We start from the raw sequence: 13,855 nt of genomic DNA, 5'->3' as shown, positions 1-13,855 counted from the left end.
ATATCAACTTACACATAAACTCATTACAATCTCCCATTAAATTTTCTTTTTAGTAATATGGTACAGTCATTTAGAAATATTGTGAAATTATTGTAGCTTTTTGGTGTGTACCCAACATTTCTCAAAGCAAAAAAAAAACTAAAATCTAAAGTTTTTATAGTAATCATGGAGAACGAAGAAGAGTAAAGAGTGGTGACCCTTGCTCGGTATAAGTAGGGTGTAGGTGTACCATAACGTGGAGGGTGGCCAAATTCGTCAGATATCAGAAGCCCACCTCTCTCTCTCACTCACATGCTTCCCACTTCTCAGTGGACTCTGGACTCCAACCCCTATAATTCCATTTCAACTTTGTAAATGCATTTCAAATCCGTCACTCCAATATATATTAACTACTTAAAAAAACATAGGCTACCACCATTAATAATTGTTGTACAGCTGCAGTTTCTCTCTCCCCAACACACTTTCCCTCTCTCTCTCTCTCTCAAAGTCCCATTGCTGGTTTCAGCTTTTGGGTCCCTGAAATTCTCATCTTTCTCTGTCAACACAATGTGATAGAACCATTTCTTCCTCTCTTTTTCTTTTTATTGTTTGAAAACCAGAGGCTCTCACAGTTGCTTTTATTTTCAGCTCATTTTTGCTCCTTCTGGACTAGAGGTACACTCTCTCAACTTTTTTTTTTAAGCAAAAAAAATATTCTTTTCTATGTTTTATTTTTTATTTTTATTTATTTTTGTAACTGAATTCTAGTTATGCTTCTGTTTTCACATGTTTAGTTGTAGTGTACAGAACTTTCATTGGGTTTCTCTTTTTTTTAATTTTTTGATTTTTCCCTCCAAATTGTGGGTAATTTTTGAGTTCATTTTCTTAATGGGTTCACTGGGTTTTTTTTTTTTTTTTTTTTGTAAAAGCAGTTATTAGTATTTTACTGCTAATTATAAAACATGCTAAAAGTCAGGGTCATTCTTGCATGGCTTCTTTGGTTGTCCCATTGAGGCTGAATATCTCCATTATTATTTGCTTTGTATGTTATGATGAAAATGAGCCCAAAAAAGGAGGAGACAACCAAAAAAGAGAACAAAGAAACTGATGGATAAAAATTTTAGGGAAGTGGGAAACATATGATGGGACCAATACCTTAATGAGGTTTAGGTTCCATTCTCTTGCTTGGCAGACACACATGATGTTTCTGCAGCCTCAAATTGCTGTCTAAAACAGGACATTTAAACCATTCACATTTTACATGTTGTGCCCTTGCCACTTTCTTCTTCTTAGTATAACAGTATCAATAAAATAAAATAAAAATTCTTACTTTAATTTTAGTTTATCTTGAATAAGGAGATTGTGAAGGAAAAGGTTTGCAGTTTTACCAAAGAAAAAATCTTCCTCTCTAGTTCTGTCTTTGCCCTTGAAGGAATTGTCAGAACCCTTTTATCTGTTTATGAAACTGAAAATTTTGTTATAACCCTTTTAAGGTACTGTTCAAACTGCTTTGATGCCATTTGAAAAATAGTAATTAGACACCAAGCAACTAAGCGGGATAAAATAATCAAGTTATGATTGATTCCATCCAAACAAATTAGCACAAATAGTTATCTCAAAAGCAATAAAGATGTAAAGCATTGAAAAGACATAGATTTGGTAAGCAAGTGGAACAATAATGAAGATCCTCTTCAATTGAAAAACCACTCCAGTGTTCCAATTCCAAAAAAAATTCACTACAAGAAAAAGTTACAATATTTTACTTACAAAACATTTTCACATCTAGACTCTCTTTTGTAACCTCTGCAAACGCCTAGTCTGCCTTCGCAATGTAGTGACCCGAGACCTCTGGAACCTTCTACGCGAACTTCCTTCTTAACAAACCTCTTCCGCAACCTGGAAGTCTGGATAAAGGAGTTTCAGGTAACAGCAAGCTTCGGGTAGTGGTAACAACCACCCTCTGTTGAGGAACTAACTTTGTGGTTTCTAGGAATCAATGGTTTGCTCAAGGAAAAACTCTTAAAAATATCTCACAAAGAGAACCACTCTAGGCAGAGGAATTTAGAACTATTTCAGTTCAAGCAGATTTGCTCTCAGCATTATATTGATACAGCAAACTTTGTTGGCTTATTTTGTGCAACAAGGATTGGTTTAGTACATGGAATCCTTATGTTAGGTATTTTGGCCTACAAAGTAGGTTTATTGTTTGCCGCAATTTCAATTGAGCAAGAATTTTTTGCTTGATCGAAACACTCGAAGACTGCGCAATTATGCAAGCTTCAAATAGTAGTATCTCACTCATTACAAGTCCAAATTGGATAAAGTTTGTGTCCAGTTATCTCACTCATTACAAATCCAAATTGGATAAAGTTTGTGTCCAGTTAGAAGCCTCAGATGTCTACTTTCCATGAAACAAGTTTCACCCACATATTCATTGTGGTGCAAAAGATATGGGAAAAAGATCATCAATTCATCATCTTTGAGCAAATTAAAACCCATTGAAATCTTGTCTTTGCGCAGGTTTTGACCCAAACACAATTTACTGATATAAACCAATTTTGACATGTTTTGGAACTAGGGTTTGCCAACACATTATGAACTTTATCAGAAATAAAATCTCTTCAGTGTCCTAGTTTCTTTCCCTATTTTCTTATTAATATTCGAAAGGAATATCATTGAACTTGAGAGTTCAAAGGGCTCGTAGATTAGGGATGAAGTATAAGTGTTTGACAATATTTAATTTGTTTTAGTCTTACTATTAGACTCTAGATTAGGGTTACTTTATCTACTACTTGCATGGACAAGTTTAGGTTATGTTTTTAAATGTCTTATTTCTTTGTATCAAACTTATCATTGTGTCTAAAGGTGTTGAAACAATGATTGGGATACATATAACTTTTGGTAATTTTAAATTTGGTTATTGATATATTTATCATCCTTAATTTTTCCTGCTTGCATTTTCAAATAGTGCTAGGGGTGGCAAATTCAGGATTGCAATGAATATCACATCCAAGGACTCTTTAATAACTTCTGATGAGATTGCAAATATGTTCACTTCTAAGTTTTCGGAGGTATGTCATTATTTTTAGCTTTACTCTTTCACCTTTGGCTCAAAATTGGACTATCTGACTGGCATAACTTCATTTTTGTAGTCCCTGATAAAACAAACTTCTTTGATTGAATGTTGATTGTTAAAGTTTGTACACAATTTAACGTCTATCTAGGGACTAGCTGATGCAAATAATAATATAGTAAATTACACTAACATTCTTGGAGGTTTCATGAAATGACACTTCTCCCAAATTTTTACGAAATGACATTCTTCTTTGGTTTGTATAAATGCAATAGATAAGTCTTCGTCCTCTCATACTGTGATTTTACTGACAGAAGATTCTATTTTTAAACAAGACTGCTACCCAAATTATTAATGAAATTGACACTCCCCCCATGATTTATTTATTTACTATTTTTTTTTAAAGGCTCATACCCAAACCATGGAAGAAATTGATACCCCCACCCCCCGTTCTTAAAGTTTGTTGACAAATGACATTCACCTCTTGACTCTTGAGGTTTGTATAAATTAGTATGAATCTTTTTTTAAAATGGAATATTCCTTTAGGGAAGTCATAGTGCCAGAGGGCTTATTACATTCCTCAAGGGGAGTGTCATTTCATTCATAGTGGGGAAAGTGTCATTTCATTAAACCTTAAGAAGGTCGATGTAATTTACCCTATTATTATTATTTTTTATTTTTTATTTTTATAATTCGATAGTTGGGGAGGGGGATTTGAACAGTGGATGTCTATTTTGGAGACACCAAAAAGTGCTAGTTGAGCTAAAAGGCTATTGGCTAATATTTTCTATTATTAATCTAAATGGGTAGTTGCAATCTAACTTTTGTTTTCTTAATCCATAGGTCACTGTATAATATATGTTGCCTTATAATATGTTCATTCTTCAATTTTGTAATGAGACAGTTCATCTAACAATAAAATGAAAGTTTTGGACACATGGTTGGGGTTTCATCACTATTATCCATAGCATATCACATGGAGAGTTGGTGCATTTTTGTGTTTCTTTATAACAGTCTGTCTTGCTTGTGCAGGTTGACCTATCCCTTTTTGCTGCTTCAGAACAAGAAGCTATTGGAGTGGAACATTTTTTAGTAGAACCTAAATGTAACCAAAACTTACTCGGTGGTGCTTTTGATTTTGAAGCATTCCATTCACAGAAATTCTTTGATGTTGAAGATTTTTCAGGCGCAATTGAATATGATGAGATAAAAGCTGATTTCAGTAATCTCTCTCTCTCTCTCTCTCTCTCTCTCTCTCTATATGCGTTGTAGTTGACACTTTGGAGAAATTGTGTTTTAGGTTAATTTGATTAACCCTAACACTGGTATACCCTCACAAGGGAAAATTACAAATTTAAATAATATATGGACTATATATTCCAACACTCCCCCTCGCTAGTTTGGGTGATACTATACTTTGGGTGTTGAAAGGTCCTGCGTATTTTTTTTCCCATCCTGCATGCTAAATTCCACTTGCAAATATGTCACCAAAGACCTTCAAGAAAATCCCTAAATTATCTCTCTAACACATTTTGCCTTGATATGACTGCTGTTAAGATGTTTTATATAGGTATATTAACCATGTGTGCTCACCCAGGAAAGCCCCTTCATCTTTGTATGCTAAACATCATATGTTCATACCGCTGATTTCAGCTAAAGCTATATCTAATATTAATTTTATTTATATGTTGCAAATCCACTTTATATACATTTTTTTTTTTTAATGTCGGCCTATTTTCTATTTCAGCATGAGTGGCTAAGGCCCTGTTTGGATTTTTTTTTGTCATCACTCATCACTCCTCACTCAATTTTCGTCACTAATCACTTATCACTCATCACTTAAAATACCCCAATTTCTCCAAACCCACCCGTTTGGCATTCATCACTCAGTTCTGCCGTTACTTTTTGTTTCAAAAAAAAAAAAAAAAAAAAAAAACCCAAAAGTCAAACATTGCGGCTGAATAGTGAGAGAGTTGTGAGTTTAATTACGAAAATGCCATTGAAAACTGAGTTATGGAAACTAAAAACGCCTAAAATGTGTTTTCAATTTCTATATCTCATCACTCAAAAATCAAAGAATTGAGTGATGGAAACAAAATCTGGAAACAAAAACCAAACAGACTTTTTTTCGTGGGACCCATATATTTTGAGTTATGAGTGATGGAAACAGAGTTATGAGTTATGAAAACAGCAAATCCAAACAGCCCTTAAAACATTTGATGTGTATGTATGCAGGTAAACATACAAGTTATTAATGAGCCATAGCTGAATCCAATTAAATTGGTGTTAAGGTTTAGTTAAGTTGAGTTGGGTCAAGTTGTATGCATATAAAGTAGATTAAACTTTTATAGAAATATAATATTAAAAGAAGCAAACTTATGCAGCCTGTGAATTTGAATGTTCGTATTTCGTTATGGACGATAAAGTTCTTTCTCTTAGTATGAATGATTCATACTTGCTTTCTCTGCAGGTGCAGTGCATTCTAATCTTACTCGGGAGGCACAGGAGGAAACGCCAGAGGTAGGCCTGCAAATCTTGTACTGGTTTTGTAATTTAAATATGGCTTGCTTCAGATTCATTCTATGAAGGATGAAAATATCTTTCATTTGAGATTTTCCTTTGTTGCAAAACCAGTTTTATCTTTTAGATAGCAGCATAGCAGTCACACTCTTAATAATGTGTTGTCTATTCAGATATCATTTCATTTTGATTTTGTAATAATTTATGCCAATTATGTACTTATCAAAAAAAGAAAAAATTATGCTAATTATGAATAAAATAAACTTATTCCTGCTAAAATCACCTGTTACATTGAAGACAGTATACTCCCTGTTATTCCTCATTGACTATAGTTTCTGAACTGGTAATTTAGTGTGCTAGAGCTGCATTTTGTATGCACTTAGGCCGCTGATGCATACTACATTTCTTTCCAGAGGTTTTGTTGTTAGTCCAATGTGTAACCTTCTTATTCAAAGTATGTTTACTTTCTTCTATTGTTGCATGAGAAAGTAAGCACGACTTGAGTTATTACTGAAGATTAACCTTACCACCTCTTATCAAGGGAGGTATGTGTGATTGGGTCAACTTTCTAGTCCCACATAAGGTTAGATTTGATCTACAATTTTCCTCCCAGAACTACTGAACTAATTGAAAAGGAACAAAAGAGGAAAGCACAATGTATGTATGCATATGTCTCAGTTGGCATTAAATTACCCTGCTCTATTTAAACCAGATTGGGGATTAACCTGTTCAAAATTGTTTCCCTCAACATTTTGCTCCAGATTGTGAAATTATGTATTGCTTCCAGTAATTTAAAGTATTTCTAAATCAACTTAGCTCTATGTAAAGTCAAACAGTGCCCCTCCCCACCTTCCCTCTCCCCTTCTTGCTAGAGCATGTAGTTGTTTTTAATTTGCCAGCTTCACACCTTGACTCTGCTTAGGAGAATGATATTATTTACTTTAGTGTTATTTGATGGTCGTTATGGGTCTTGTAGCTTCTTGAAGAAATGTTGCAAGTAGCTGGTGACGAGGTTCTTGATGGAAAAACTAGGCTTCCAACATGTGAAGAATTTATTTTGGGTAAGTCTTCTTAGATTATTTTACCTGGTTGGATCATTTCCCCCTTATTTTAGGCATTTGATATTTTTTCCCCCATCTTCCTCTCCCCTATCCCGTATCCTGTTTTTGTTTTTCTTAGATGCCAAACCTGCTGATGAAGCCACCATTTTGGATCATGGTTCATGCAAAGTATCCTGTATGGGAAACGTGGGTTTAGGAAGGTACTCCCCAAATTTCCATGAAAGAGACTCTGCCGCCAAGATATCAAACATGTCTTCTGCAAGTGTTCCAGCACTTGAATCTACACATAACCAAAATTCTCCTGTGCTAGACGAAATGACAGTCCAAGAACTGCATGAGGCCTTTAAAAGCATGTTTGGACGTGAAACTTCAGTAACAGACAAGCAGTGGCTGAAGTGCCACCTTTTATTTGGCTTGCAGAACCAAGTTGAGTTAGACAATGGCTTGAACCTCATCAAACGCGGTACAACTTCCTATAAAATTGGAGGCAAAACTGTGTGCTCTTCTAGTTGTGACTCATCTGGTAGTGCTACTGGTTCTATCAATAGTGTTTTAGTTGATAAAACTATGGCAGTAGGTTGGCATGTGGAAAGGAAGAAGTTTGCTGGCCTCGATACCTTGAAGACCTCTTCTGAGGATAGCAAAATTGACTTATGTTCCCTTGATGGAGGAGATGAAGCACTTGTCACACAAAAGAGACTGCGAAAACCTCCCAAAAGATACATTGAAGAATCAATGGAGGATAAATCGAGATATTGTAAGAGAAAAAATGGAGACTGTGAAGTAGTCTATAAAGAATCAAGGGAGAAACTTATGTCTGTCAGATCTCACAAGCGTTTGTACCCAAAGGGATTTGGAGCTGCACCAATGGTTTGCCAAGACAAATCTTTCAAAGGAAGTTGCATTCAGGTTCCCTTTGGTCTTCCAGTAGAGGAGGGGCACACAGAGACAGATTCATCATCTTGGGTAAACATTTCTGTTTTATGACTTCAGTGAACTCTCTATATATATAAATGGTTTTCAAGGGCCAAAAAATTAGTGAATGAATAAATAAGAGTTTTATTTATAACTGTGTGGATCTAAATCAAGAATTACCTTGGTAGTTTTACTGCTTAATAATAACTTCTATTATTATACAAAACCTAAAAGTGCAAGGGGTCTTAAAAAGTCTTATCAATGAAGATCAACTTTACATTCTTCAGCACCTCTTCCCTTTAATGACCACATTTTTTTCCAGTTTGGATCCCTTCAATTTGAAGTGACAACTGGGTGGTCAAAATGATCCACTGAGCTGTCGGTTTCCATGGCAGTTAATTAGATTGTCTCTTCCATCCTGTAGCAAAGATTCGCAGTTTCTGTAATCTGTGTTTACTGAACTTTCTAGCAGATCCAGAATATATAGTATACCATGTTAAGCATCAACCTGTTTAATGAGTGTGGACCAAGTAATTTTAGTCTACTCAATTTGGCATCTTTCAATGTCTAAAACATTTGCGTCGAAATTGTGGATCAATATCTATTGTTCTTCAAAGATCATAGTGATATTAAGTTGTTAACCCGTGGCTGTCACTCTGCCACTTCTTGCTTGTAAATGCTGTTGAGTTATCTGTCCCAACTAACATGTTCCGCATGAGTGGGGTAATATAAATCCTAATTTTATTTTCTTTTTCTGGGGTATCTGGCATCTTGGTAGCATCTCAAGACAAGACACTGCTTTAGGCGAGAACATTTGTTATTGAACAAAGTTTCTCTCCAAAAAAATCCTTCAAACTTATCATATATTTTTATATTGAGTGTGAAATTTGAAAATTTAACCGCTAGATTGCATATTCTTATTATATCCTTCATGCTTGCAAAATTTCAAGAAGATCAAAGATCAATTGCTATGTTATCAAACAAATGTTAAAATTTCAAATTTTTGTAATCTAAAATTGTGTATAAAAAATAAGTTCATAGATCGAATAGTAAATAACATCCGAATTGAACGAAATTTGACATGCATATTAAGAACATAAGGAACATGAAATTCAACGATTATATTTTCAAAATTCACACCCAAAAAAAGAAATATATGATAAGTTTGAAGGATTTCTCTCCAAACTAGTTTGGAGAGAAACTTTGTTCTTTGTTATTTTTGTCTGACCTATAAATGGATGATGTATGCAGGCATGCTATGTCTTGTAGAATAATGCTTATTTTTTTAGTACAGTTGATTTGATTTTTTTAATGGTTATATGTTAGTCACAATTGTATTGTAGTATTCAATGTTAAACTTATGGTTGGTCATTTTTCCATTGAGGTCCAGAACTCTGAGGATTTTAAGGATGATAGACTTTCATCTCCAAATGAGGAAGTTGATACAGAGCCTCATTCAGCTAGGTCACAAGATGAAATTTGTGGAGATGGGTTTATTACAAGGAGTAGTACTCAAAAAGTCAGCAGTCATAGAAAGCATCATATATCATGGACTTCTTCAGAAGTGATGAAGTTAATTGAAGGTGTTAGTAGGTGTGGAGTTGGAAGATGGGCTGAAATAAAGAGGCTAATGTTTTCATCATCTTCACGTCGAACACCAGTAGATCTCAAGGTAGTTCATAGGAATATAATATTTACTCCATTTTTATTCTCTGGAAACTGAAAATTCTAAACTTCATGGGGTTTCCAGGACAAATGGAGAAATCTGTTGCGGGCTAGCTATGCTCAGTTGCAGTGCAAGAGAAAGGTTGGGTTAAAAATCTTTTTTTTTTTTTTTTTAATAAATTGCTGCCTTTGACGTCATGAATAGATACTTTTATGACAAGTCTGAAACATAGAAGTCAAAATCCAAGCTGATTTTGTTTGGTATATTTGATGCTTAAATAACTAAAATGCTATGCACATATGCCTCTAAGCTGTTACTTCCAAGTTCCAACATTCCATAATTGTTGTATGATTTTTGGATTTCATGAATATAGTTTCCTCACATGATTACTTACTTTGGTATTGACTTAGTAACCCTTGTTAGAACATCATGCAACTAGTGAGCTAATAAAATAATTACATCCTTTCAAATGAGGGTGTTATTTAAAGGGGAGAGTCCTGACAAGGAATTATGTTCATCTTCCTGAATTGTTTATTATAGCTCCACAGATGGACTGTGGAGGTGGAGAATTCCTCTAAGCTTGTTAAGTAGCTCTTGTATTTGTCTATTCATTTATTTTTGTTAGCTCATGCAGGTCAAGCAAGGACAGAAGCAAGTATCAAATCAAGTACCAGAGTCTGTTCTGTGGCGTGTCAGAGAGTTGTCCACTACCTATCCATATCAAAGGGAAAGGAAGTTTAAGGTCTCATGCACTGATTCCTCAAACTTTTCAGCTTCCACCAACAATATATTGGTACCCTTGTCGACGTAGTATAGAGAAAAGAAAATAGTAGGAATTAGCAAACTAACATAAATTTGAGAACTTTACTGACTGGTAAATGAGAAAAGAACACTAGGAATGAAAAACTGTATCCTTTTCTTGATTGTTGAAAACTGCGTCTGTTAATATAGTCGATTTTAGTCGATTTCTTTTAACTCACGGCTTTGTATGTGACATTCTTGTGTTTTTATGCATGGAAGTTGAGTGCACCATATCTTTCATAGAGGCTGAGTATGACTCTTTGATTCTTTGTTGCTTGGTTATTGTTATTTGACTGTTAACTCTTTAAAATTGTTTTCTTCTGGAACAGATTGCAGATTATGATATGCTCCTAGTAAATCTAGGACCCAATTTTTTTCATATAGGCTGATATGGGTTGATGTAATACGAGAAATGTCATTTTGACTTAGGTCCACAGATGACACAACTTATCATGCACTAATTGCAAAATCCTTTGCTCGGAAGCAACATGGACGCTTCATTTGGGGTGTTTGTACCCGTATCCGTTCCATATTCATACTGTGCTTCCTAGATCTTTAACTTTGGATTCCAATGAGCTTTCATTTCTACATTGACTAGGTTTTTATATAATCTTTCTAGTCATTCTGCGTGGAATCTGAATTTTTACTGTGACTTGGGTCAATATTCTCACTTTCATCCTTATAGTCATTAGTCATTACGTTTTCGTCACTGTAATTTCTATCCCATATAAAAAATTATGGCGAACTTTTTTGACTCTTTGGTGCATTTACTGTTATTTTGACCTTTTAGACTTAGATGCTTTTGATTTTGATAGTCCAGGTCTTAAAGTCACCTGGGTAGAGTCGTGCGAGTATGGGATTTGGATCCTCTTGCCACCTTTTTGCCGCTCACTTTCCCTGTAGTGGACACGGACTTGCGCTAGCGTCCACGCACGTGCCGAAAGCATATTACCAATAAATAAATGATGACTTTGATATGCGTGCGGTTACCATATTGAAAACTAAAGTGGAGACCAAAAAAACTTGCATGATGTCGAGGTCACGCTATGGTTTTGTTAATTGGTTGAGCGGTGCAAATTATAGCACCGTCAACTCCTTTGAACTTGACAGAATTCTGCCTTATTATGACCGATATTGCTTTAAATTTCTCAACCTTTTCTTGAGAGAATTCTGCCTTACTATGACCGATATTACTTTAAATTTCTCAACCTTTCTTCGCGGACTCGCTCATTTTAAAAAACAAGTCATTTAAACAATAAAGTTTGGCTTCAACCACTAAAATGATTAATGAATGTCTTGCAATACACATGATTCACTTACTTAGTAGGCTCAAGTGAGTTATTTATATTAGACATAAGTAGTGCAAGTCATGGTATGGTTAGGACCGACAATCCTTTGAACTCAAGAATGGCCTGATTAGTATCATCAATCCGCTCGAGAATTCTTCCTTACGACAAACATTGCTTTAAATTTCTCAACCTCTCTTCATGGACTCGCTCTTTTAATAAAAACAAGTCTCATTTAAATGTGCTCATATTTGTTTCGTTTTTTGTTTCTTTTGTTTTGGTTTTGTTATGACTTACGAGAAATGTGCTTATATTCAAGACTATATACAATAGCGAAACATATCTCGACCCCACATCATTTGTCACTACATTTTTTTTTTTTCTTGCTAACAAAAACGTAAAAAGTTTTCTGACAAATAAAAAAACGCCTAGTTTCCTTCTACAGCAGTCACTGTGATCCACAAAAATATTAAGACAGTCTCTTAACGTAAGCTTTGTTTAATCTTCTTTTTGAAGTAAATAGTCACAAATGGCAAAAACAATGCCTTGTCTAGTCCTGTCTCTATCAAATGGACCATAGCAAATCAAATAAAAAAAGAACTGAAACCAATGGTGAATGGTCTTATATACTATTACAGTGTCTCCAATTCTCCAAGATGCAATGAAGAATTTTAAAAATAAAACAAGAACAGAAGAGCCGCCAGCCACTGGTGCAGCCGAAATGTGTCATCTAGGAGCCAAAGAGACAGAAATACCAGTTGGCATTCTAACATTATCTGACCAAATTCTTGACTCCAAATATAGCCTTGATATCTTCCCGGCAACGCGACCCATGTTCGGCCTCTTATCTGCGTCCACGTGTACACAATCAAGCGCTAGTCTTACTATCTTCTCTGCCACATCTATTGGAAACGAGTCCTTCAGTCTCCGATCCACCCATTTCCTCATCCTCCCTTCTCTTCCGCCGCCGCCGCCGTCGTCGTCGTCGTCGATTACTGCACTCGCTGTGTCTATCACCGAAGTTCTAACGAAATCGCCGGTGGACTTGTCGTATTTGTACTTCAACGGCTCTTCTCCGCACAGAAGCTCCAAAATCACAACCCCAAATGCGTACACGTCGCACTTCTGCGTTGCGATTCCGGTCGCTTGAAATTCCGGCGGCATGTAGCCTCTGACTCCTTGGAATTGCATTTTTTGACTGTTTGACCTCTTCAATTTCGGAGATGGCAACGTTTTTAAACTCTCCTCCTCCTCCTCCTCCGAAACCTCTTGGATTTCCGAGAATTCCTTGGCTTTTTTACTTTCGTCCTTGTTGTTTTCGTCCTCGTCGATTTCGCCGCAGAGCTGGGCGGTACCGAAGTGGCAGAGCTTGGCATTGAAGGAAGGCTCGGTGACTATGATGCTGCTGCTTTTGATGTGGTTGTGGACTAAGGTGCAAATGTTGAGACCCGTGTTGTTGTGAATGTAATCGAGGCCGTGAGCCAAATCTGTAGCGATCTGCATTCTGGAAATCCACGTGTCGAGCACCGTGAAGTTCGGGTTCCTGGGATTCCGCAGACAGTTGGCGAGGTTAGCGCCTTCGACGAAGTCGTACACGAGGTAAATGTGGTCGCCGGAGATGGAAGCGCCGAGGAGTTTGATGATGCTCATGTGGTGGCTCCGGCAGATGACGGAGAGTCGCTGCCTGAGCTGCGGGGTCTCGATTTTGCGGCGGAACTTGCGCTGGAAAACGATGACGCTCTTGGCCCTGAGAGTGCAGCGCCAGGAGCGGGTGGAGGAGGTGGAGGTGTAGGTCTTGGAGAGGAAGTTGTTGGTGGCGGAGCAGAGCTCGGAGAAGGAGTAGATGTGGGGATTCTCCGGGAGCGAGTCACGGAATTCGGAGATTCCGGTTCCGGCGGAGTGTTTGGAGCTTGAGGTGGCGGAGCTGCTGGCGAGGTAAGCACCGCTGGTTGCGGTGGAGGTTGAAGGTACAGAGGTGGTGGAGGAGGCGGTGGCGAAGGAGGTTTGTGGCGGTGGCTGTGGTGCCGGTGAGCGTTGGGTTCTAGGAGATTGAGTTTGGGTTCGTGGGGTACGAGAGGAGCGAGTGTTTGATTTGCGAGTGGGATCGGTGGCTTGTGTTGCCATTTTGGTTTTGCACATTTAAGATTTGAGGATGAAGAAGAAGAGTAATAAGGGAATTTTGATAATTTGAATGTGAAATTGGGAAAGTTAGGGAAATTTTAAATCTTTTGAAGAATGGAGAATTGGTATTTGGGTCCTAATTACTTCATCGAGTTATAGTTGAACGCGCTTTGGCAATTGGAGGCTCGTGGTTGAGAGAGTTTGCCAAATTTGGACGGAATTGGGAGAGGGGTTTGGCCATTTGTTTGGGTCGGCAAAAGTGATGCAATGATTATGGGCAGGGTGATGAAGTTGGGTACAGTCAATTGATCTGTAAGCAAAAGCAAATCCTATCTCTCTTTTTTAATTGATTGGATTTGTACGTATCATTGAATTTTTTAGCACCTCTCCATTTCAGGGTAAAGGTATATAAATAAAGGGCTGGTAAAAGGGA

General features: G+C 36.8%; 2 protein-coding genes across 2 annotated transcripts; one reads left to right on the top strand and one right to left on the bottom strand.

Moving 5' to 3' along the window:
- The first annotated feature begins 250 nt into the window (after window positions 1-250).
- Window positions 251-10,259, top strand: LOC111986498 (uncharacterized). Its single transcript, XM_024018139.2, has 9 exons — window positions 251-654; window positions 2,948-3,050; window positions 4,085-4,274; window positions 5,523-5,572; window positions 6,549-6,633; window positions 6,752-7,599; window positions 8,939-9,220; window positions 9,299-9,355; window positions 9,849-10,259. Exons 2-9 carry the CDS (start codon window positions 2,976-2,978, stop codon window positions 10,023-10,025), a joined length of 1,764 nt encoding a protein of 587 aa, XP_023873907.1. The 5' UTR covers window positions 251-654; window positions 2,948-2,975; the 3' UTR covers window positions 10,026-10,259.
- Window positions 10,260-11,783: 1,524 nt separating this feature from the next.
- Window positions 11,784-13,782, bottom strand: LOC111986516 (lysM domain receptor-like kinase 3). Its single transcript, XM_024018159.2, has one exon. The coding sequence runs from the start codon at window positions 13,438-13,440 to the stop codon at window positions 12,028-12,030; it is 1,413 nt and encodes a 470-aa protein (XP_023873927.2). The 5' UTR covers window positions 13,441-13,782; the 3' UTR covers window positions 11,784-12,027.
- Window positions 13,783-13,855: the final 73 nt, after the last annotated feature.

This window comes from Quercus suber, unplaced genomic scaffold (assembly GCF_002906115.3).
Source record: "Quercus suber isolate HL8 unplaced genomic scaffold, Cork oak 2.0 scaffold_20, whole genome shotgun sequence".
NCBI lineage: Eukaryota > Viridiplantae > Streptophyta > Magnoliopsida > Fagales > Fagaceae > Quercus > Quercus suber.
This window is presented reverse-complemented; position numbering and strand designations above follow the sequence as displayed.